Below are 25,793 nucleotides of genomic sequence, written 5' to 3'. Positions count from 1 at the left end.
TGTGTGTGTTCAAACCTCCCTCTGTCTCCCTGTTATAAGGATACATGTGATTGCATTTAGTGCCAGACACATAATCCAGGATAAGCTCCCCATCTCAAAATCCTTAACTTACCACATCTGCAAAGACCCTTGGTTTGCCATATGAGGTAACATTCACAGGTTCTGGGAATTAGGACGTGGATATCCTTGGGGAGGCCATTTTCCAGCTTATCACTCTCCCTTTTCCTGCCTCTCCCCACACAGCAGCCCCAGGCGACCACTACTTTCTATCTTTATAGATTTGCCTATTCTGGACAATTCAAGAAAACAAAATCATACAGTATTGGTGCTTTGTGATCAGCTCCTTTAGGGTAGTGTTTTCGAGATTCGGTCATGTTGTAGCAGTACTTTCTGCAACGTTATATCAGTACTTCATTCCTTTAAATAGCTGAATAATATTCCATTTTATGGATATACATTTTGTTTATCCACTCATCAGTCAATAGACATTTTATTTGTTGAAATTGACAATATGATCCTAAAATTTATACAGAGATGCAAAGGTTATGGAATAGCCAAAACAATCTTGAAAAAGAAAAACAAGTTGAAGTACTTACATTATCTGATGTAAATATTTGCTACAGTAATCAAGACAGTGTGGTATTCGTGTAAGGACAAATAGATCAATAGAATAAAATAGAGGATCCAGAAATAGACCCACATATACAGTAAATCAATGTTTGCTAACGATAATTAAATAAGAAAAAAAGTCTTTTTAAAAAATTGATGCTTAAACAACTGAATCAAGGACAAAAGTGAACCTCAAGTCTTGCCTCATATAATATATGAAAATTAGTTCAAAATGGACCATAAACCTAAATGTAAAGATTAAAACTATAAAGCTTCTAGAATGTCATTCTAGAAGAAAATAAGAGGCTGTTCCTCTTTTAAAAAATTTAAAAAAAGAAAAAAGCCTTACATTAGAGAATATCTTCATGACTTTTGGCTAGTCAAATGTTTTCTAGATAGGACACAAAAAACACTAACCACAAAATTCCAAATTTTGATTAGCTAGACTTAATGAGAAATTAAAATTTTGCCCATCAAACACATATTTAAGGAAACAAAAAGGCAAGCTATGGATTGGGAGAAAGATCTTGAATCCAGCATATGTAAATAACTTTGCTGTATACCTGAAACTAACACCACATTGTAAATCAACTATACTTCAAAAAAAATATGCTTTTAAAGAAAAAAGCTGGGCCCTCCCTGGCGGTCCAGAGGTTAAGACTCCACGCTTCCACTGCAGGGAGTGCAGGTTCAATCCCTGGTCGGGGAGCGAAGATCTCACATGCCACGTGGCACGACCAAAAAATTTAAAAAAGGAAAAAAGCCTCACTTGCTCCCTGTGGCCCAACTCCTCCCCCTCTCCACAGCTCACACCTTCCACCCCATCACACTCCTTCACTGTTGCTGGGGGAGCCTGAGGATGCCCAAAATGAAACCGTGGTGAAATAAGAGGCTGTTCCTCTTTTCTTTCACTCTGTGCTCTGCCTATGAGTGGTCAGGGGGCCCTTGGTGGCCTGAGCTGGGTCCTGAGTCCCTCTGGTCCCTGGGGCAATACAGGGACCCCCAGTTCCAGGCATGGGGGAGGTCAATGATGTGTTTCCACCCTGGGAGGTTTTGGGGGGGGGGCAAAGTTTTAATTCGAGGAACTGTAAAGATGGTTCCTAGGAAATGATTGAAAAAATAAATAAATGGGGGAGAACAGACAAAACTCCCATGCAGAAGAATTCCAAATAATTTATGTAGATACTCTGCCCTCAAGGAGGGAAAGCATAACTCCCCACCCCCTAAGTGTGGGCCATCCATAGTGTCCAAAGAGGACAGCATGGAGAAGGGGGGACGAGTAACTTTATGGTGGACGAGACTGACAGTCACCACCTCAGCCGGGTGATCAAGGTTAAGATCAACAGTGATAATCACATTGATAGCATGAACCCTTGATGTGATGTGATGAGAACGGCATTTTACCCCTGCAGTCTTCCTCCCCCAAACCCCTAACCCCATGAGAAAAAAACATCAAACAACTCTCAAATGAAAGACTTTATGAAATACCTGACCAGTGCTCCTCAAAACTGTCAAAACCATCAAAAATAAGGAAATTTTAAGAAATGGTCACAGCCAAGAAGAATCTAAGGAGACATGCAGACTCAATGTGATGAGATGTCCTGGGTGGGACCCTGGAACAGAAAAAGGACATTAGGTAAAAGCTAAGGAAATATGAATGAAGTATGAACTTTAGTCAATAATAATATATCATTATTGGTTAAGTTATTATGACAAATGCACCATATTAATGTAAGATATTAGCAATAAGGGAAACTGGGTGTGGGATATATGGGAACTCTGTGTAATATCCTCATTTTTCTGAAACCTAAGACTACTCTAAAACAAAAAATTTCACTTAAAAAGGGAGAGAGACTATTTGTACAAAATATTTATAAGTACTTGATAGCTAACAAAGAAAACATTTTTAAAACACTTAGTTTGATTAGGCATAAAGAATACCGATTAGGGTCATTTTCAGTGACTAGTTTACTTTAGGTGGGTTTGCTGCACTGCACACCGATCAGGCATACATTCCAGTGGGTGTTGAATTCACTGTTTTTCCCAGTTGGTTATAACCCAGCTCTCCCTGGGTGTGTTTGGTATTCACAGTGTCCTGTTCAGGTAACATAATTATCTCAGCTCCCTAAAATGAGCAGAAGTCTCCCTGCCCTGGTCCTGCTGTGGAGCTGGGCCTCCAGGAGCCCCAGGGAGAAGGGTGACAACAGGAGAGAGGAGTTGGGAAGCTGGAGTTTCTGAGGAAAGTAACGAGGAGAGCTGGAGGCCAAGTGGTCACTAGGCAGCCCAGAGAAGAGGGGACAAAGTGGGGAGGGGTCTACAGCTACGTGTCCCTGACTGTGTGTCTTGCTTACTGATCTCACGAGAGTGCTCAGCTGCCCTGCATTAACTGGACTTCTCTGCTCAGTTAGAGGCCTGGGTCTGCGTTAAGACCCCATTATCTGTGCCCACCCTGTCTCTAGCCCCCGGGGTGTCCAGTCCCCTTATGGCCCCACTCCACGCTGGTCCTGCCTCAGGCTGCTGGAGCTTGTCCCCTTCTCCAGCCCCTGGAGTGCCTCCGGGGGCTACTCCCCAACTAGCCTCACTTGTGTTGGGCCACCAGGGGGCCCTCTTGCAAGAAGCTGGCGCAGAGGACTCCAGCCTGCCGCCACCATCCGACCCTGCCCTGAGCACGTAGCGTCTGGCTGCACTCTGGCCCTGATTCTGTGCTGTGTCAACACCCTGTTGTGGACATTCTTCCATCCTCTCTAGACAGCCTGCGAGTCCCCCGAGGGCCGAGGGGGCTTAACTTAACCGTGTGAGCCCTGCTTTGCTCAACTCTGCATCGCTGTTCACGCATGTGCCTTGGTCGCATGCAGAGGGGACCCCAGAGCGGGTCTCCAGCCTTTTTTCTTGTGGAGGCTGAGCTGAAGAGCAGGCCAGGGACTTGCGCACGTTTCACAGACTTCACAGACAGATATCAAAGCCGAGCTGGGCATTTGGACCCTGTCCTCCAACACCCGGCCCCCCAGCGCTTTGCCCACTGTCGAGCAGCCCCCATGCACCCTGGCTTCCGGCAGTGTATCCCCCTCATCCATCCAAATGGGCCGCGCTTGCACTTGCTTTGTGCGAGGACAAGAAGGCTTTGGAGGAGACTTGGGGGGAATAGGGCAAAAGGATTGAAGCACCAAAATAATATAAACCCTTTCTCTGAGAAAGGTAAGTAAAAAATCAGAGGTGTGATTCTCTAAGAGGAAAATCTGCTTTAGTTAAATGGAAACGCTAAAGCAAACTACCCAGGTGTGAAAGTACAGTGTGCTATAAAAAGTTTTAATCTGTATTAATATGACACTAAATTTATAACAAGGAACTGAAAGCTTTGTTAGCCGGCCAGTTATGTTGAAACAGAAATACAGAAAGCAGTGCTGTCTGACACAATTTCCTGCAATAATGGAGATGTTCTGTACCTGCCCATTCAGCCACGTGTGGTTGTTCAGCTCCGACATGAGGCCAGTGCAACTGAGGAACTGAATTCTTATTTTTCGTTTAATTTTAATTAACTTAAATGCAAATAGGCACATGTGGTTAGTGGCTAGAGTACTGGCACATGTGGTTAATGGCTAGAGTACTAGCACAGCTGTAAATGACGGAGGTGGACTTTAACAAGACCCTGCTGCCATCCTAAGGGGCAGATTTCTTCGTTGTGTTCTGTTTGTGTCAAAACTGTAAAGCTAATAGAAGGTAATGTGTGAGAATATCTTCATACATTGTCTAAAAGACAATTATTCAGAATATTATTGTGCTTCAGATTGGGAAGGACATCTTAAATAAGATCCCAAAATATAAGTCATAAGGGGGAAATGGATGGATTTAATTACATTGTCCAATGCTGGCTTCTCAAATATCCCCAGCACAACGTATTGATAAGAGAAAGCTGAACTTATTGCTCACGGAGGTCAAGGAGAACTCAGCCTCAACAGAGCTCTGAGAGCGTCTTAGATAAGGCAAGGTCCGAATGTACTGGGAAGTTTGGTTCAAGGCAAGTCTTTCAAAGACGGGGCTGGATTAAGATTGAGGAAGGATCACAATATAATAGCCCCAATTGGTAGAAACAGCAACTCCTACCCCAAAAGACCTGCACTTGGTTCCTAAAGTACTCATTTCTGATTTTATGAAGTTCTGAAAACTCTCAATTTACAGGATGCTAAAGTGGAACTATTTTTACTTTTGTGACTGCCGTGGAAGCTGAATTTTCCAAATGTCACTGCACAATGAGTGATCATGTCAGTATCCCAGGAATAGAATAAAGTAGATTGATGGGAAATAGGAATCATTTTTTAGAACACACTGAAGTTTCCAAGAAAAGTACCATAAATTTTGGAATTTATTCTCTGGGTCTGTATCTTTTTATGGCTTGAGGGTGATATATAGCATATAATAATATCCAAAATATTATTTTTGGTGAATAGGAACTTGCTGTTATAACATAACTCTATAATAGATAAAAGAAGGTATTTGCCATAACACAACAAAGAGTGGGTGTTTGTTTTCCACTCAATGTGTCTTTCATTGACAGCAAGAAAGAAAATCTTTAAAAGTTGAACTATTTTCATCTCAGTTTTCGCTGAGATTGTTTGGGCAGATGCTGTGGAATTAACTTCCATTCCCACCTCCTTCTCGTGGGCCTCGTTATTATGAAAGGTCTGCACAATCATTTCTCAGCTTTTCTGGCAGCTAGGGCTCCAGAGATAATTTAGGCTTTACCAATCAAAGGCATTTGTCTGAAACAAATTTGGAACGGAGTTAAGTAGGAAAAAAGGCGTCCATTTCGGTGGTACAGAGTGTGACTGACATGGGGTGGGTCTGGAGAAACTATGCCAGAAGCTTCCTGATTTGCAAAGTTTACTGATTCTTCAGAGTCCTGAGTGTGGGAAGAGCAGTGGCCCCTTAATCTCCCCACCCTGCAGCGTGGCTTTGACAGTCATTCCCGGAAGCTCAGAGTAGGATCTGATTCCGTAAGCCATTTAATATTCTATTTTAAAAGGATCCCTTTCTACTTAACATAGGTACATTGGATTTTGTTGTCTGCAGCTGAACCTTGACTAATGCAAGTCCCAAGGAAATAGATGCCACATTCCAGAGTGAGCTGGGAGACCAGTGTAACACACGCAAAAAGGTATCTAAACCTTACCCACATCAAGGATGTAAAGTTGTGGGGATTTTGAAGATTAGGAGACAGTTTTGGTGTCCTATGACCCTGGGGGCAGAAGGGAGTGGACATCTGCCCCTTACCACAAGCTTAGGGAGAGGGGCTTCAGGGTCACAACTTGGAGAGCTTGTTAAGCGTCCCCTGGAGTTTGGGGGACACAGCAGATTGGAGTCTGACTCAAACCTGAGAACTACAATGGGCAGAGACTGCCAATGGCTGGCTGTCCCCACGGTAGAGTGAAGAAAAGATGGCTGCATGGGGATCCACCAGGGCTCCATGAGTTTGCTGGGGTGAATGAAGTGGGTACGTCCCATGGACCAGATGTGGGCTGCACGTATGTGAAACCACCAGCATAGGTTTCATAGATCTGGTCCAAAAAGGCTGCCTGAAGTTGGAGAGACCTCAGCGGAGGAAGGAAGCTAGAGGTTGACAGATGTAGGGGAGGAAAAATCATTTTCCCTCTACCCTTCTGAGTTCTCAGCTGAGATCCCTGTAATAAAAGAAGATTAATAAGAGAAAAACAAACAGAAGCTTTTAAACGTGTATACCTCATGTATATGTGGGAAATACCCAGGGTAAAATGAGGAGCTCCCCAGGGTAGTTTAGAACTCTGGCTTAAATACCATCTTCAGATACAGACGAAAGAAAAGCATGGGGAGTGTACCTGAACAGGTCCGCTGGCACTAATCTCTTTCTCCTCTCAACCCCCAATACCACTGACCACCCTACACCTGGGAACATCATCATCATCCACTATAACTTTTACTAGCCACCTACTGTGCTGTAAATCCTGAGCCAGTAGTTTACATCAGTCTGCTTTTAAACTCTCAGGACACCCTCTGAAGTAGGTACCATTTACAAATGAATGCTTCTGAGTAGGTACTCTTTACAAATGAGGAAAATGAAGTTCAAAGAGGAGAGAGGACTTCCTAAGGTCACGTATGTAGAAAATGGCAGAGATAGGATTTGAACCCAGCTCTGTCTGCCCTTACCTTCTTTCCACATCCCCTCTCTGTGGCTTGCTAGAGTGACTTCCACCGTAGTTTTGCCTTCGTGTTGCTGCTTGGCCCTTTTGTCGTTATTTGCCTTTTCCTCTATTAATGCTCCTATACCTTAGCGCCTGATTCCTTTAGGGGGAGACTGCCTTACACTTCTTTACATCTCCCAGGATATCAGCACAGCGATGAGAGATTGTTTGTTTGACTTCACATAATTTTCTCAACCTCAAGATGCTCTAGAAGAATCTCCACCTTCTATTTCATCATCCAATCCCTGATGGGACAGGGTCAACCAGCACAGTCTGCATTCATGACCTTCCTTTCTTGCTTTCCTGTCTCTAACACGCACATACCCTGATCTCATTCCAGTCCCTCCTTAAGAAATGAGAGAAAAACCCCTCTTAGTAGGTACCTCCCCTTGGCCGTCTACATCCCTCTCCCTGCCTCTCCTTACCTGAGACCTAGAGCAGCAGCAGTAGCCATGGCCACCCCCAGAGCCCTTCCCCTCCACTCCACCCTGCTCCCTGGACCCACTGTGTGCCAGTCGCTTCAGTGCCTTTTCCATTTACTGGAGGATGTGGCCCCACTTGGATGTTTTCCATCTTCCCTGAGAGGCTTGGTTGTCAGTTTGCAGTTGAGAAACCCTGAGGAAAATGTGATGAGAGGGGACAGCTCAGGAAAATGCAGAAGAAGAAGGAGAAAAGAGAGATCACTGCCCTTGTGACATCTTCTTCCTGCTTTCATTTTGTCACAGCCCAATTGGGCAACACTCAGTAGCTCCCCGTTCTCCACCAGAGCAAGTCTAGACCCACCCATCTGATGTCCCACCTCTGCTCCACTCACTTCCTCAGGCCACCAAGGCATTCTCATCATTGACCACTGACCACTACATTCCACAACCCCTCCTACCATTATCGCTGCCTGCCTGACACTGCGCATCCAGATTTGACTTGCCTTTCGAGGCCCGAGTCAAGCCTTCCTGATGACCCACCATCTTCCATGTTATGCCACACCACAACTCCCAAGGATGGGCATGTGGCTGAATCACTCGGGAAGCTCGGCAAACATACACGTGCCTGGGCTCCACCCCAGACATACTGATTTGGTAAGTCTGGAGAGGGCCCAGGAACCTGCACTTTAACAAGCAGCCCAGGTGATTCTGAAGCAAGTGGTTCAAACAGAGGATACCTGTAAAAGCTCTGTATGAGTCAGGTGGGCCCCAAAGCATTCCTCAGGTGCTCTCCCTGTGTCTGAGGTGTGTACTTCCCTGAGCTCCTAGTCTAGGCATGAGCTTGGAGACCACAATTATAACAGCGCTAGGAGTGACCTCCATGGATTGAAGTTCTACTGTGTGCCAGGTGCTTTACTCAGGTTATCTCATTTAATTCTGTCAGCTTTGGGATTGTGTAATGAATATTTGTCATCTTTTGGCTCTCCAGCACCCAATACCTTTCCCGTTTGGGGGATATGCCCCAATGTGTGGGTCTCACGAGGACACAGAGCTCTACTTCCCCTTCTATTGAGCATGGAGGCAGATATTTCTCCTGCCCCTTCTCCCTGGCGCCTATGGTACAGACATGTGACTTGACCTAAGTATGGCCGAATGCACGATTCTGCCCAGGATTCTGGATCCTAAGGGTGTGATACAAGATTCAGGGCCAGTTGTAAGTGACTTACTCAGAGGCAATTTAAGCACTGAGAGTCCAGGAATAGTATGGTGGCAAGTACTTGGTGGCTTCAAGTGTACAGGGGTAGTGACAACGGCAACACCACTGGACTGTCTCAAGTTATAACTTGGTTTCTGCCATTTTCTAAACCGGGCCCTTCAGCCTTCTCATCGACCCTATGAGCTACCAATAGCCTTCTAAATTCCTTTGCTAGCCAGGATTGGATTCAGTTGGTAGCATCAAGAATCATGACTCGTATTGGTTATTATGCCCTTTGAGGCAGTGAGGAATATCTCCAGGCTGAGGCCTAGCAAGATTAACTGAGTTACTCAAGATCAGACATATGTCAAGGGTGTGGCAGAGCTGGGATTCAAACCTGGGTCCTGTTTAATTCCAAGGCCTGTGTAATTAACCACATAACACTGCTGTGTAGGTCAAGGTCCCAGCAAGAAAGAGGTGGCTCACTGAAACAGGTGACTGAGAAGTGTTTAATGAAAGTGTGGGTAGAATTCGGGGAAACCACTAAGGGAGGCTGCAGTACGCTGGGGCTGGAGCAGTGGTGAGTGACTACCTGCCGTGGCCTAAAATCAAGGGACCGGAGCAGTTGCCCAAACTTGAAGATAACAGCTGTTTGATGCGAGGCTTAAAGGGGCCTTGAGGGCCCCTCGTGCCTCTCCGCGGAGAAGGAACCCAGAGGATAAAAACTCTGACCTCATTCTCTTTCCATCCCCTGCCCTTCTTTCTTGCTGCCTACTGGCCAAACCCAACCAGAAGCTGGTGGGAAAGGGAGCCCGGTCAGTTCCCAGGAACAGACCAGGGAGGAAAAGGATGGAGAGTGGGCCTGATGGTGCAAACGGGAGAGCGTCCAGTACAACCATTTGCCTTCCAATTTAGTGTATGTAATTCCTCAGGCGAGTTTAATATATTGAACTGAAGTATTATTTCATCTATAATTAAATTAATCACACAAGCACACCAAATCATGCAGTTGGTTAACTCAGGATGAATATATAAATGTGTCATGGTGTTTGGAAAGGAGCACGATGACTCCTTAGAACCCTATCTCCCAAACAAGCTTGAGAACCACCAAGAGACAGCCCGCGCTATGATTCAGTGAGTCTGGGGGGACCCCAGGCATCTGCATTTTAAACAAATGCTCCAGGAGTATCTGATGTGGGTGGCCTAAGGACTACAGTTTGAGAGAGACTGCCCTAAAGTGCTCTGCCTCTCCTAGAGAGCAACTAACGGTGGTTCCTCCCTCGCCCTGGCCTTTTTTGTCAACTTCACAAACAGGGGAAGCATTGGAACTGCTAAAATGCAGGTCCCAAACAAGCCACCTCAGAAATGCATGCCATGCACTTACAGCCTCCGTGTGGCTGGGTTCTCTTGGCCAGGAAAATATCAATAGATGTACTGAGCTGAATAGCTTCTGGATCCAGTGCTTCTCAGAAGACTCTCACCACGGTACCAAGATGACATGAATTCCCTTCATCCCCTTCTAATGGACTCAGTTGGATGATCAGAGATAATCTGTCTGGGGTCAGTGCCATCCTCTTGGAGGGTTCAGTCCCCAGGTTGGGGAGGAAGTCCTCATATGATGGCAGTGGGGTCAGGGAGGGGAAGACTGTACCTTAGCTCTCAGGGTACTTATTTCACAGGAGTAGGGGAAGGGCGACCTGATGGTAAGAATATGTTTTCCTAACACAAGATGGATTGTGGGTGGTAGAGTGTGTTTTCTCTTGGGGAATTTAGGATGACATTGGCCTTGGCCGTTCCTGAATGGGGATGGAAGGACCTATCATCTCTTCCCCACTAATGAGGCCCCTTCCCCTTTAGAGTCAGAAGAGGCAGAAAATGAGAAACTAGTGATTTAAATCTGTTGGTGGCCCTGGACACCTATTTCATGGAAGAGCTTGGGAGTGAAAGGGGAGTTATAGGAACAGAGAGAGGGAGGAGGAGGAAGGCAGGGGGCGGAACTAGCATGGGGGACAGCCTCCAGGAGCCTAACCGGTGAGAGCCGGTCACCCACCATCCCTGCCCCTCGTGTGGTACAAGGAAGAAGCATTTAGATAGAGCAGACTCCCGGTTATTCCATTCTCTATGGCTTTGAGGTGCTTGGTCTTCAGTAAAGGAGCTCTAGTTTTTGCTCTTGCCAGTAAGAGGAGACTTACTTCTCATGTGGTCTCCTTCCAGCCACGTACTTCTCTGCCTTCATGGGGTTGTTCTGAGGATCCAGTGGCAAAATGCATCCCTGATGACGCACACAATAAATGCACACAGTAGACAAATGATATCCTCTTTTCCGTCCTATGCCTTGGATCCTAGCTCATCCTCCCAGTATTCCCCTTTCCCAAATATGGAATCCTCACCATGGCATCTCATCTTCTCTTCGTTCCGTGGTTTTCAACAGTCTTTTCTGGGAGTGTTGGAAAGGGCCATAAATTAAGGGGAGAAATGTAAACATCTGATTGTAGAGGAGAGGACGGCCCTGGTAGTCGGGCGAACAGGATGCTCTCTAGTGGGAATTCTGTCCAATTCAGGCCAAAATGTTGTGGTCCAGGGCAAGGACCAGGGCAGAGTTAGCAGCTGTGAGCTCTGTGCCTCACGACCCCCATAAGACATTGACAGTGAAAAGCATTGGGCAGTGTATTTAATGCACACCCTGAGCTGCTGGTGGAATGGCATGTTTGGGGCCGTAGCTTCTCTTGTGAGGGGGCAAAGCATACACCCAAGGTTATCAGTGAAATGAGGGGAGTTAGCAGGGCCAAGAAGGTGGGATCCTGAGCCTTAGAAAGTACCTGTGCTACAGCTTCAACACATGTCATTGACCCCCTACCCCATCCCCTGCCCCTCACACTCCTCTTTGGACACAACTGCCAGCTGGACCTGGATGGAGGTCAGAGTTCATTCTCATGGGTTCCAGCGCCTAGGATGCAAATGACCTCTGCGTGACAACAGAGCAATGAAGACCAGGCTCTTACTCAGGAGTCCACGTGCCACGGGAATGGCAATGCTGGTCCCAGGGGCCCTGGGGAAGAGAGGAGATTCAGTGCTGCTTTTGGCACAGATGCTCCTGCATACTTGAGTGTTTGCAAAAGTCCTTCACGCCCCTTAGTTCATCTGCTCTCATCCTTCCTTTCCCCATACTAGTTGGGCCTGTCCTGTGCATTTAGCTTGTTCCATTGCTTAAAACTACTGATTAGAGCTTCCCTGGTGGCGCAGTGGTTGAGAATCTGCCTGCCAATGCAGGGGACACGGGTTCGAGCCCTGGTCTGGGAAGATCCCACATGCCGCGGAGCAATTAGGCCCGTGAGCCACAACTACTGAGCCTGCGCGTCTGGAGCCTGTGCTCCGCAACAAGAGAGGCCGCGATAGTGAGAGGCCTGCGCACCGCAATGAAGAGTGGCCCCCGCTTGCCGCAACTAGAGAAAGCCCTCGCACAGAAACGAAGACCCAACATAGCCAAAAATTAATTAATTAATTAATTTAAAAAAAAAACAACTACTGATTAGAAATATACTCAGTAGAGAGCATAGGGTCCATGTCCAGAGAGGCATCAGGGAGAAAGGGCAGGCTGACGAGGCTCCTTCCTGCTGTGATGCAGCAGAGAGAGCGAGGGCTCCCAGAGCAAGGAAACCTGGTTTCCATTCTCAGCATCAGGACCTACTTCCTGGGAGAGTCATCTCACCTCTTTGGCCTCAGTTTCCTCATCTATAAACTGAGAAAAATCCAATCCTCATCCAGATCCCATCATGAATTTTTATAGACTTTAGCAACATGATTCTAAAAGTCCTGGGTAAACGTCAGTAGGTACCATAAGAAAGAGATGCAAATGAGTGAGGAAACTTGGCCTATCTAGACTCAGCAGATGTGGAAATAGGTTCGAGCACAATTAATCTATAGAGACACAGGGTCAAAAAGAGAAATCGGCAGCAGGGCAACAAATAGAAGTCCAGATATAGATCTAAGGATATCTAAGAATTTAGCATCTAAGGAAATCGGTAGCCCAGTAGGTAAGCAAGAATTGTCTAGTAAATAGTCTTGTGGTATCTGGATAACAAGATGAAGAAAAAGGCATTTGTTCTATAATTTATACCATAAAGTAAAATAACACCCCCCTCCATGGATTAAGATTAAAATAAAGTGGAAAAAATAGAGAAGTAACCAGGAAATAGAATCAAGCACAATTAAGGAATAAAAGCAATAAAATAAAATTAAGCAATAAAAGCCAAAATAAATAAATAAATAAATATTTTAAAAAAGGAAAAAGAAAAAGACATCTGCAAATATATGTTCATCTCAGAGCTATCAATACTACAAAAAATGAAAATAATCTCAATGTCTAAAAACAGGCGAATGATTATACATGGCTTTCTATTGACAAAAAAGTATGCTGAAATTCTAATTACAAAGACTAGGTAGCAACATTGGAGAACAGTTTTAGCAAAGAAAAATAATGAAAATGTGTATAATTAGAATTATTGCTATGCTAAAATATGTATAAGCATGAATAAAAACTAGAAGAGAAGACGGAGAAAAAAAGACATGATAGATTAGTGGAAATACGGAAGAATATTTCTTTCTCTGTTAATTCAATATTTAATGATAAACATGTTCTAACATAAATCAACATTTAATAATAAACTGTATAGAGGGGTGTGCATGCAAAGGTAGCGATTCTTAGCTTTGCCTGCACATTAAAAAAGTCTCCTGAAGATCTCAGAAAAAATAGTGAGACAGGCCCCACCTCCAGAAATTCTAATTCTGTTGGTCTGCAGTAGGTCACATGCATCAGTATTAAAAAAAAGAAAGAAAGAAAAAACAAAGCCAAAGCTAACAATCCAGGAAATCTTTACACGTAGCAGCTGCTCAGAGCTGTTTGGCTAGATTGTCGCTTCCAGCTCTGGTTTTTCTAGCTCCACCCCACCCTACTGCAGAGACAAGGAAACTGAAGCCAGAGAGGGCTCCTGACTGGCCCAGAGTTACACTTTCAGTTGGTCTGACTGACATTAGAATCCAGCATCTCTTTTTCCACTACACCATCAGGGGTTGGCTGAGCCACTGGAATTCAGCAAAGATGCCATTTCCCTCTCTTACTCCTCTGGCAGGCAAGAAGCAAAACAGAGGGGAACCATGGGGAGAGTGGCAGCCATATCATCGCCTCCTCACTCCAGCACCACCTCCTTCCTCCCCTGGGAAGGTCCACCAAACTGAGATGACTCAAGTCCACCCCTGCCTTGCACCCTTCCCATCCCTCACTCTCAGCACATGGACTGGGAATCAAAGGGCTTGGTGTCCAAACCAGGGGCCCAGAGACCTGGAAACCATACCTGGTGACATCTGTCACATTTGTTGGGGGTGACTTGGAGGCCAGGAGAGGAGACGCTGGTAGTTGACATGGGGAGGGGTTGGGTCACAGTCCTGGGGCTGGGATGGAGCTTTCTCCAGTTCTTGGTGGTGATAGGAGGAAGGGTGGGAATCTGAGCCAAGTTCTGGGTAGGATTCTACCTGAGGCAGGGGTACCTGAAGGATCTGTAAGAAGGCACATTGGGTGGTTGGACAAATGGATGGATGAGTGGTAGGGTAAATGGAACTCAGGAGGGAAATGAACATGGCCATTCATGAAGCAAGGTTTCCTTTTGCTAAAATTAAAGAAATAGTGTGGCATCTGTCTGGGTCAGAGACAGTAAAAAGGAAAGAAGGAAGAGAGGGAGAGAAGGAGAGAGGGAAGAAGGGAACATGAGTGGGAAAGAGGGAGGGAGGGGGATAGGGAACAAGAAAGGAATTTCCAGGCTATTCATGTCCTTAGAAATGCACTTGCCTACTATTCTTCACCAAGCCATATGCCCCCACCTTCTTCAAGAATAATTCCCTGATTACCTTATACCATTCTCTCTGCCTTGCACTCACCTGTACCTGTGGCATATTGCTTTACAAGTTATCTTTATTAATATATTGCATATGTATCTTGTCTTCCTTAGGCTTAGAATTCCACAGGTGCTAGGAATTTGAACCTGCCTCCCTCTAATCTGCTTTCCTTAATTCATCCAATCAACATGTACGGAGGCCCTACTGTGTGCCAGGCACTTCATTAGTTGCTAGGGATGTAGAGCCGAACAAGGCACAGGTCTTGCCCTCAAGGTTCTCAGATATGAATAGGGGAGACAGATAAGGAAACTGGCCACTACTTAACCCAGGGAAATAGTGCTGTCTATGAAAGGGGGCACAAAGTGAGCTCTGGAGCTTTGCTACCCAAAACGGGAGCCATGGACCAGCAGCATCCACATTGTCTGCAAAGAGATCGGAAATGCAAAATCTAGGTCCCACCCAAGACCTCTTGCATCTGGGTCTGCATTTGAAATAAGATCCCCAGGTGATTCATGCCCACAGTAAGGTCTGGGGAGCACTGCTTTGGAAGCACACAGGAGGGCCCTCAAATGCATCCTTAGGAGAGGGAGGGGACTCACAGAGGCTTCCCAAGGAAGTGACTTCTACGTGAAGACCTGAAGAATGAGACTAAATTGTCCCAAATCCACCGCTCATCTTTCACCCACTTCCTACAACAGCACAGCACGTTAGGCTCTACTCCCCAAGAGGAATCCCATACAAAGAAGCCCCTTCTTTTTTTTTTTTTTTTTTTAAATTGGTTTTTTTTTTTTTTTTAACTTTTGGGTTTTTTATTTATTTATTTATGGCTGTGTTGGGTCTTTGTTTCTGTGCGAGGGCTTTCTCTAGTTGCGGCAAGTGGGGGCCACTCTTCATCGCGGTGCGCGGGCCAAAGAAGCCCCTTCTTACTGTTGGACCAAATGTCTCTCGAGGACCTCAAATGAGAGACAAGGAGCTTCTGGGGGAGCACAGGCTTCTAGAAATCCTGAGCCACAGCCCCATTGGTGCTACCACCACTGCTCTACCCCCATCCGTCCTGGCTCTCCCCACCCTCAACCCCCCACCCCCAGGTTACTCACTCTTGGTCCACCAGGTGGACAGGGTAGAACAGGATGACGGGGTCCTTGGGAGGCTGGTAGATCACACATCGGTACAGTCCTGTGTCCTCCACTCGAAGGTTGGTCATTCGTACGTGCAGCATGCTCTCACTGGGGACGTCTTTTAGGAAGTACCTCCCCACCTGGACTTGACTGAACTCCCCCGAGACTCTCTCTGTGATTGCCAGCGTCTGGACCTCCCCTTTACCTTTCAGACTCTGCCAAGCCTTCCAGCTGTTGGAATCCGTGTCGTGGGTGATGGGACAGCCCACTTTCAAGGTCTGCCCCTCTGCTAGAGTACACTTTTCCTCAGGTAGTTCAGATGCAGCTTGGATTTCTGTAAGCAGAGAATTAGAGTTAGGCTCTGTGAGGAATAGCTTTTCTCTCTTTGGAAAAAAAGAAAGAGGAGCCACCTCTTTTACTTGTTCAATCACCCAATTTTCAGACAAGATCCTCAAGATCTCCCGAGAAGATGCAACTTTCCCTGCAAGTTAGCACTAGACCCCAGATCTTATCACTGTTAGTAGTTTTATGGAGCTTTTGTGTTTTTTTGGTTTTTTTACTACAAGAGCTAGACTGCATATGGTTTGTGCAAATCAACTTTTATAAATGATTGTTTTTGAGAGGAAGAAATTGACTGAATAAAGACAGAGCTTGGGATGCATGCTAAGACCATGAGTAACAGGGGCATGTTGGGAGGGAAAGATTATAGAGAAGGATGTGCAGGGTGCAGAGTGGATGTGAAGACATGCTACTAGCAGAGAGTAATTCCACTGAACAGCTAGAGGAACTTCATCTAAGTCAGGGGAGAGAGATCAGTTCAAGAGACTATTGGAAAAACGGTGAGGAAGCCATCTCAAGGACATGGTGGACATTGATGTCTGGCTGTGTGGTTCTCCTCCCCCTTCCTTGGGTAGCAGAGCACCTCTTTCTCAGGGTGCCCATCTTTCTCATCCTATGTAGCCCTACTGATGGGGCTGACCCTATTCCCCAGGATGGACACACAGACACAGGTTTAGCCTATCAAAGAAGCTCATCATCCTGGCCATGCTGATTGGCCTAGAAATGGGCACATGACTGAGGCTGGGCCAATCAGAATCCTCCCTGAGACTGCTGCAGCTATTGAGAAAAAAGCTCTTTCTGGCTGTGTTGATTGGTCAGTGGGATGTGAAACTTCAGTTGCTACATTTCCACTGTGAGGAAATAGTCTGCCTGAGAATGAGGCCAAGCAGAGGCAAAGAAAGAAAGGGAAAAAGAGAGAGAGAAAGACAGAGAGAGACCTGGCAACATTATCTGAGGCAGGAACTCAGCTGTGCTCCAAACCAGCACCCCTCATACTTCCCAGCTGCCTGAGCCAAGAAATCCCCCCTCCTATTTTTACTTTAGTTGGGTTTATGTTGCTTGCATCCAAAAGAGTTCTAAATATTATAGGATGTCAAGGAGTCACAGCAGTGGTCCTCTACTGGGGACAATTTTCCCCCTGGGGACATTGGGCAATGCTTGGAGACGTTTTCTGTTGTTATAACTGGGAGCGGGGCGGTGCTAATGGCATCAAATGGGTAGAGGCCAGGGATGCTGGTAAACATCCTCCAATGCACAGGACGGCCGCCATGACAAAAATTTATCCCACGCAAAATATCAATAGTGCCGAGGCTGAGAACCCTTGGATTACAGGGACAAAAGTTTTAATCACACTCTTGGGTGTTGAACCTAGAATTGGAATGACTTTCTGGTCTGGTCCAATGGAGCCTTGCTGATAGGAGGGCCAAGTAGAATAGAAGTAAGAAGATCCAGGTCTGTGTTTTCAGCTGGACACAGCAGGGCTCTATAACTTCACTGAGGGACTACAGTTTATCCACCCAGGCCTGGGATACCTTCCTCCATGGAATACCAAATAATGGGCCTGACAGTAATGCTGGGTCAAACTACCTACCACTACCAAAGTCAGGCTACCACTACCTACAACTATTGCTGCTATTATTAATCTGAATATTTGTGTCCCCCCAAAATTCATATGTTGAAATCCTAACCTCCAAGGTGATGGTATTAGGAGGCAGAGGTCTTTGGGAGATGATTAGGTCATGAGGGCTCTGCCCTCAGGAATGGGATTAGTGCCTTTTTTTTTTTTTGACTGCTCATGAATTTTATTTTATTTATTTTTCTATACAGCAGGTTCTTATTAGTTATCCATTTTATACATATTAGTGTATATATGTCAATCCCAATCTCCCAATTCATCACACCACCACCCCCACTCCCCACCGCTTTCCCCCCCTTGGTGTCCACACGTTTGTTCTCTACATCTGTGTCTCAGTTTCTGCCCTGCAAACCAGTTCATCTGTACCATTTTTCTAAGTTCCACATATATGCGTTAATATGCGATATTTGTTTTTCTCTTTCTGACTTACTTCACTCTGTATGACAGTCTCTAGATTCATCCACGTCTCTACAAATGACCCAATTTTGTTCCTTTTTATGGCTGAGTAATATTCCATTGTATATATGTGCCACATCTTCTTTATCCATTCATCTGTCAATGGACATTTAGGTTGGTTCCATGTCCTGGCTATGGTAAATAGTGCTGCAATGAACATTGTGGTACATGTCTCTTTTTGAATTATGGTTTTCTCAGGGTATATGCCCAGTAGTGGGATTGCTGGGTCGTATGGTAGTTCTATTTTTAGTTTTTTAAGGAACCGCCACACTGTTTTCCATAGTGGTTGTATCAATTTACATTCCCACCAACAGTGCAGGAGAGTTCCCTCTTCACCACACTCTTTCCAGCCTTTATTGTTTCTAGATATTTTGATAATGACCATTCTGACCAGTGTGAGGTGATACCTCATTGTAGTTTTGATTTGCATTTCTCTAATAATTAGTGATGTTGAGCGTCTTTTCATGTGCCTTTTGGCCATCTGTATGTCTTCCTTGGTGAAATGTCTATTTAGGTCTTCTGCCCATATTTTAATCAGACTGTTTGTTTTTTTGATATTGAGCTCCATGGGCTGTTTGTATATTTTGGAGATAATCCTTTGTCTGTTGTTTCATTTGCAAATATTTTCTCCCATTCTGAGGGTTGTCTTTTTGTCTTGTTTGTAGTTATCTTTGCTTTGCAAAATCTTTTAAGTTTCATTAGGTCTCATTTGTTTATTTTTGAGCAGGGCAAGGAGGGGGGAATTCAGCATGTGAAGTTCATTCACTCCCTGTTCCATGCCTTCTCCTCCATCAGACCCTCTTCCTGGCCCAGGTCCCTTTTCATTCCTTGAAGTCTCTCCTTCCCACTGGAGTCTGTCAGACTCCTCAGCAGCCGGGTTGCCCCAGATAAAATATGGAGAGTTCTGAGCCATTTCCTGGGTCCTGGAGCTGGTGACTAACCTGGAACAATGACCTGGAACCACTTCTTTACCCCGGGTTTTGTTCTTATACTCACCTTCCTGGGAAGAGAACTGGCATTTCACAACTTTCTGGCCCTGCACTGCCCACACCACCCAGGAGCCTAGGAAACAAGCCCTCAGCTCAGGCTAACTAATGATTTCATGTGTCTTTACATCACAGGTTTATTTACATCATAGGTGGTAGGAGTGCATAGTTGAGTAATTTGAGTTCAGATTGTTAGGGAAATCTACATTTTCCATTTCGAGAGGTTATGCAGGAGCTAGGAAGATACAAAGAGAGAGAAGACGGAATTTGAATTTTATGAAAACAAGGTAGCAAAAAAAGGGACCTTAGGAGAAAGAGTTAAAAACAAACTTTCAACTTTTAGAGTTTCCAAAGCCTGGTCACCTGAGTATCTAACTCTGGAATTCCCAAACTTATCTGCACCTTAGAATCACCTGGGCGGTGTGAGAAGATGCCAATGCCCACGCCAGACCCAGACCAATGAAATGATCCCAGTGGGGTGGGACCAGGCATCAGTGTTTTTTGTTTTTGTTTTGTTTTTGTTCTGTTTTGTTTTTTTAAACATCTTTATTGGAGTATAATTGCTTTACAATGGTGTGTTAGTTTCTGCTTTATAACAAAGTGAATCAGTTATACATATACATATGTCCCCATATTTCTTCCCTCTTGCGTCTCCCTCCCTCCCACCCTCCCTATCCCACCCCCCTAGGTGGTCACAAAGCACCGAGCTGATCTCCCTGTGCTATGCGGCTGCTTCCCACTAGCTATCTATTTTACCAGTGGTCTAATCTGATTTCCACAAAATCCTTGTGAAGCAGTTGTCACTATCCCCTTTCACGGTGAGGAAACTGAGGTGCAGGGAGTCTCGTTGATCCTCTTAAGGTTTCCCAGTGAATTAGTGGCATCACCAGGGCCCAGGCCTCCGAGCTCAGAGCTCCTTCTGATGCTGGTACCTCCCCAGGCCGGACAGGGAGCTCAGCCAGGGCTGGTCTGCAGCAGAGCAGGAGAGCGCCAGGAGAAAATATTTGCAAATGAAGCAACTGACAAAGGATTAATCTCCAAAATATACAAGCAGCTCATGCAACTCAATATCAAAAAAAAAAAAAACCAACCCAATCCAAAATTGGGCAGAAGACCTAAATAGACATTTCTCCAAAGAAGATATATAGATTGCCAACAAACACATGAAAGGATGCTCAACATCACTAATTATTAGAGAAATGCAAATCAAAACTACAATGAAGTATCACCTCACACTGGTCAGAATGGCCATCTTCAAAAAATCTACAAACAATAAATGCTGAAGAGGGTGTGGAGAAAAGGGAACCCTCTTGCACTGTTGGTGGGAATGTAAATTGATACAGCCACTATGAAGAACAGTATGGAGGTTCCTTAAAAAACTAAAAGTAAAACTACCATACGACCCAGCAATCCCACTACTGGGCATATACCCTGAGAAAACCATAATTCAAAAAGAGTCATGTACCACAATGTTCATTGCAGCTCTATTTACAATAGCCAGGACATGGACGCAACCTAAGTGTCCATCGACAGATGAATGGATAAAGAAGATGTGGCACATATGTACAATGGAATATTACTCAGCCATAAAAAGAAATGAAATTGAGTTATTTGTAGTGAGGTGGATGGACCTAAAGGCTGTCATACAGAGTGAAGTAAGTCAGAAAGAGAAAAACAAATACTGTATGCTAACACATATATATGGAATCCAAAAAAAAAGTGGTTCTGAAGAACCTAGGGGCAGGACAGGAATAAAGACGCAGACGTAGAGAATGGACTTGAGGACGCGGGGAGTGGGAAGGGTAAGCTGGGATGAAGTGAGAGAGTGGCATGGACATATATACACTACCAAATGTAAAATAAATAGCTAGTGGGAAGCAGCCGCATAGCACAGGGAGATCAGCTTAGTGCTTTGTGACCACCTAGAGGGGTGGGATAGGGAGGATGGGAGGGAGATGCAAGAAGGAGGAGATATGGGAATGTATGTATACGTATAGCTGATTCACTTTGTTATACAGCAGAAACTAACACAACAATGTAAAGCAATTATACTCCAATAAAGATGTTTTAAAAAAAAAGTTGCAGAACAGAGAATAACATTTGTCTTGTTGGAGATTTATAGTAACATCCTGACCTGACCTAGGGGCACAGCTGCAAGAACAAAGGGTTCTGACAAGAAGTTTGCAGCAACCAGCCACCCTTCCCCCTTTTTTTAGTGTAAAAGAAGCTTGAATTATGACTTGGATAAGACGGTTCTCCAGGACATTAGTCTGCCATCTTCCTGGACTCCCAGCTTTCTGAATAAAATCGTTATTCCTTACCCCAGCACCTTGTCTGTTCAGTGAGCAGACTGACCCTGGACTCGGTAGCAATGCTGTTGATTTTCCTAAAGGGGAATGGAGGGTATATTCTCTTGCTTGTATCCTGGGCTGTTGAGCCTTCATCTCTGGACGTTCTAATTTTTCTGATCTTAATTTTTAACTCTCAGAAATTGAATCTGTTGATGGTCAGTCTCCTTAACTTGGATTTACCTTCTTTTTCAATTTGTTTTCTGCCATTTTCAAAGATTGGGGGTGGGAAGAGAGAAACACCAGTGGGCCTGGGCCTTTCTCCCCCACATGCTTGGATGTGCGGGAAACACACACCACCTGTCTTTCCGAGACTGGGGTTTTCTCTGAGTTTGAAGAGGCTCATTTGTGCTGGAGACGGGAGATGAGACACCACACCAGGCCAGGCCTTGATGACGCTGAAATGGATTTCTTATGGAGCAGAAATCCCAGCAGGTTTTTTCTGCAGGGGAAGGGGAGAAGGGTGGGCAATGTCAGACTCTGCCCAGGAGGGATGGATGGACCAGTGGCCATTTGTAGAGCCCCTAGGTGGGTAGAGGCTGAGGGCAAGGGACCAGTAAGGGAGAGACTCTCGTATATGGTGTGAGGTAGAGAAGCCTGAATTGGGTGGAGGAAAAGGAGGGAAGAGAGGGAGAGGCAGAGGGGAGCCAGAGCTGATGGAGGTGGTGGTCTGGGTGCTTTCTGAACCTAAAAGCAGGAGAAGGAGCCCTGGAGAAGGAGGATTCTAACGTTGGGGAGAAAGAGGCTGGGGCATGGGACCAGATGCACAGGGAGTGGTCCCAATGGGCGTGGGTCTGCGTTACAGTGCAGTGGATCCAGGGGCTGGGAGGCATATTCCCCAGGCACGGAACAGCCCTTTCCTCAGGAAGGATCACAGTCGTCATGGAGGTCAAGAGCTGATGTGGGCAGGTGGGTGTCGCTCCTGGGGCCTGGGCTGCGTGGTGGGGGGGTGTGGTGGCATCAGAAACCTCAGAACCCAAAGCGTTCTTCCAGCCCTGGGGAATGAGAAGGGCTTTCTTCAAGTGAAGTGTATGTACTGTCTGGTCCTGCCCCTTTCCGGAGCCTGCTCCGCCTCTCCGGGTATCCGTCATTCCCCGAGGGGTTGACCCCTGCTGAACAGATGTTGTACTGAAGGAGTGAATGACAGATGAGTGTGTGTCTGTGTGGGTGTGGCTACATTTGGACAAGAGACCTGAGAGTTTGGAGGTAAAGGACCTTGGTGGCTTATGACAAGCCAACAAGCAGGCAGAGATGGGCAGAGCCCTGGGATATTCCAATCAGGATCTAATACGATTTGAAACCTCACCTCTGTGACTGCAGCCTCGCTCCCTCCTGCCGACCATCTTTCCCAGCAGGGCCATCACCCTGCCCTCTGCACCCAAGCCAAACCCACGCCACTCACCCAACGGCCGCAGCACAGGAGCACAGGCAGAGCTGACGGCAGCCGGCTCTTGGCCACAAGGAGTCCACACAGCACGGCGATCAGGTGTCTGGGGGAAGCCAAGCCAGAGGAGAGGGAGTCTTGGATCCATGGAGAGAGGAAGGAGAAGAAGCAGGGAGGACCCAGGCTGGGACGATCGCTGCCTCCGGCACTCCCCGAGTCCAGGCCCTGGGACTCGTGGAGCTGGAGCCTGATTCTGTACTTGCTCCGCCCGGGCCACGGTCAAGGAGCAGTGGGCTCAAGGTGCCAGCATGTGGGGCAATATCTAGAGTTCCTCCGACCTGTGGGGAATAAGCTGCTTTGAGCCCAGTCTGGGGGAACCTGGCATCCTAAGAGAGTCAGAGGCTTCTAAGGGACCGAGAAGGGACCAGAGTCCACAGGTCATGGAAACAGGAATGACCCTGCCAAGAGGGGTGGTGGCAGACAGATTGGACTGGAATGAGAGCAGAGAGCCACTGGGGCCAGAGGTACAAGCAGACCAGTTGGGATACAGGTGGAAGACACCCAGATCTGCAATAAGCAAACCTGGGCCGGGGGTGGGGATGCACTACCCAGAGGTGCCCACGGAGAATCTTCCTGAAGTAGCCAAGTGACTGGGGACAAACCTCATCTCCCTCATGCATGAAATCAGCACGATGGAAGTTCTGTCACTCCTGACACGTAGCTGTTTCCCAGCTCCATCGTGCGGGAAGTTTAGAGCCCCTCCTTCTCCCCTGCCAGCCCAGCTTTGAGCTGAGACCTGGGGCCCCTTTCAGACCTTTATGCCTGCCCCCGGTCTCCCCCTTCCTGAGTCAGAGGCCGTGCAAGTCATCTGTCCAGCCCTTCCCAGACCCCTCCCTTCTGGTAAGACCCCAGACCTACCTGTGCTCAGAGTCACTGATGGGGACTGGACTGGTTGTCACTGGAGAAACAAGTGTGAATCATGACAACACAGAGAAGGCGATGACCACCCAGAGTCCCCAGAGGGAGAGTGGGCGGGGCCAGAGCCAGCCCCTCAGGGTCCCTGGGGGAGGAGCCTCTCCCAGAGCTGGTGGGAAGAGCGAGGCAGGGGCTGAGGGAGGCCAGGGCAGAGAGAGAAGCCCGAGACTGAGTTCCCCCCAAAGGCAGGGAGAGCTCAGGGGGCTCCTGTGGAGAGACAGTACAGGCACTTGTCCCAAAGGCCCAGCTCCTTTTGATCTTGCCTCAGACACAGGGCTGAAACAACCAGAATGTCCAGTCTGCAGGAGACCCTAGGCCGTAGGGCCTCACCCAGACCCCCACTGTGCCCACACGGGATAACCAGCTCCAGAGGGGGTTGAGGTTGTGTCTGAGCCAGCGTGTGGACAGCCAGTGGACCCCCAGTATAGCTTCTACCTGTTGGGACAGGACACCCAAGGATGGAGGTGCCAGCCTGAATCTGGGGACTGGGGACCCAACTGCCCACAGTCAGTATGGGAGGGAGCAGGGAGCTGGTGGGATCTGGGGTAAGGGAGGCTGGGGAAGGGGTACGTCCCCGGACACCCCAGGAAGGCCTCTTCCCTCAGCAAAGAGCTCACCTGGGAACTCCAGCAGGTGGATTTTCTTGTACAGAATGGTGCCACCTTTGGAACCCTTGGTTGCACGCTGGTAGCTTCTTGAATCCTTCTCTTTGAGCTCAGCCATGGGGACATTAGTGAAGCCAGAGCTAGGGTCATCCCGGATCGTGTAGCGAGAGTCCTGGGACAATATCCTGGGCTTGGAAGTGGAGACTAACCAGATGCACTTAGATGCTTTTTTCCTACGCCAGATTTTGGCTTTATACGAATGTTCTGTTTTGTTTGAGTACCTGCAGCTCTTGGAGAGTCTCTGCCCCACCAGCCTCCTCCAAATCCACTACCCCTCTAGTCTCTGTCTCCAGGAACCTGAAGAAATAAGCCCTCAGGTCAGGCTGAGTGATGGGACATGCCCTCACCCCAAACCTGACCCCACATGGCCCTCGGGCGCCAGCACTTCACCTGCTCACCTATCCCCTTCACCCCATCACACCTGTCCTTACCTCCCTTTGCCCCTTCAACTGTCTCCTCGCCCGCGGCCAGGAGCACCAGCAGGACCAGCAGCAGGTGTGAGGCTTCCGGGGCCATGGTGCCGTCACCCTGGGCTGGGCTGGGTAGAGTGGAGTACGGGGTGATGCTGCCCAGGTGCCCCAGCACATCAACGGGCAAGATTGAGAAAGGAAAGGCCTTGACTGAGTGAGTGTGAGGTCTGCAGGGCGGGTTCTGTGGGCAGCGGGGAGAGTGGGAGCCCCCCAGGGGATCTCCAGCCGCTGAGAGCATCTCTGCCCTGCAGGGGCCTCAGCCCTGCCCAGCCTGGCAGCCCAGGCACTGTGGCTGCTTCTTGGGTCCCCCTGCCCACCCCACCCCCGACCCAAACACGTACTTCCTCTCCCCTCTCCGTGCTCCTTCGTTCCCTTGGGGCTCAGGGGGCCTGACCAGCCCCTACCCTCCTCTGGTTCCCAGGGAGAGCAGAGAACTCACGGCCTGGAGGGTGTGTGGTTGAAATGACGCAGGCGCACCTCCCTCCCTGGCTATCTCTGCTCCTGAGAATGGGTCTCGTGGCGATTTTCAGAGAGCGTGAGCTTGGATTCGTTATAATAAACAGCAAACATGTAAAGCATTCCCAGGCCATCCACCGCCCCCCACCCCCGCCACCAACCAACTGCCCTACTTACCACCACTATAACCCACCCCAAGGTGTATGGCACAATATTAAATACCAAAATACCAACGACTATATAATTTAATTGTTAATAGTCTATTTGATGGGTAGGTTTGTGAGCAGCAGGCAAAGGCACTATATAGTGTTGGATACAAATTACATTTCCCTTCTACACTGTAGTGGACACAACTGTGATGTCATTAAACATGAAACAATGTGTTAAAGCTACTAAGGATTTTGTCTAAATTGGACCCGGTTGGTTGCACCCCCAGGCACCTGGCAGAACTAAACACTGGGAAGCCCAGGACCCCCACTCCGTCCGTCTATCCCATTAGAGAACAGCCGAGACACAATTGCAGGCACTCCACGTCTTGGTATTCATGGGCAACTGGAACGTTCTCACTTGCACACACTTGTACTTTCAATATAGTGGGTTTTCAAATTGAACAAAGCATAATATTTTGCAAGT

The 25,793-nt window shown here is 47.1% G+C and overlaps 1 protein-coding gene across 1 annotated transcript; it reads right to left on the bottom strand.

Moving 5' to 3' along the window:
* Positions 1 to 4,402: 4,402 nt before the first annotated feature.
* TREM1 (triggering receptor expressed on myeloid cells 1) lies at positions 4,403 to 24,750 on the bottom strand (the record flags this gene model as incomplete). The annotated part of the gene is given in 9 exon segments (XM_082413776.1): positions 4,403 to 11,414; positions 11,417 to 11,559; positions 15,425 to 15,933; positions 22,613 to 22,700; positions 23,513 to 23,552; positions 23,900 to 24,004; positions 24,187 to 24,346; positions 24,456 to 24,531; positions 24,656 to 24,750. Coding segments are annotated over 9 exon segments (1,245 nt in total). The 3' UTR covers positions 4,403 to 11,385.
* Positions 24,751 to 25,793: the final 1,043 nt, after the last annotated feature.

Source organism: Balaenoptera physalus, assembly GCF_965194825.1.
Source record: "Balaenoptera physalus genome assembly, chromosome: 11".
In the NCBI taxonomy this organism is placed as follows: Eukaryota; Metazoa; Chordata; class Mammalia; order Artiodactyla; family Balaenopteridae; genus Balaenoptera; species Balaenoptera physalus.
Note: the sequence above shows the minus strand (reverse complement) of the source record. Positions and strands in the feature narration are given on the sequence as shown.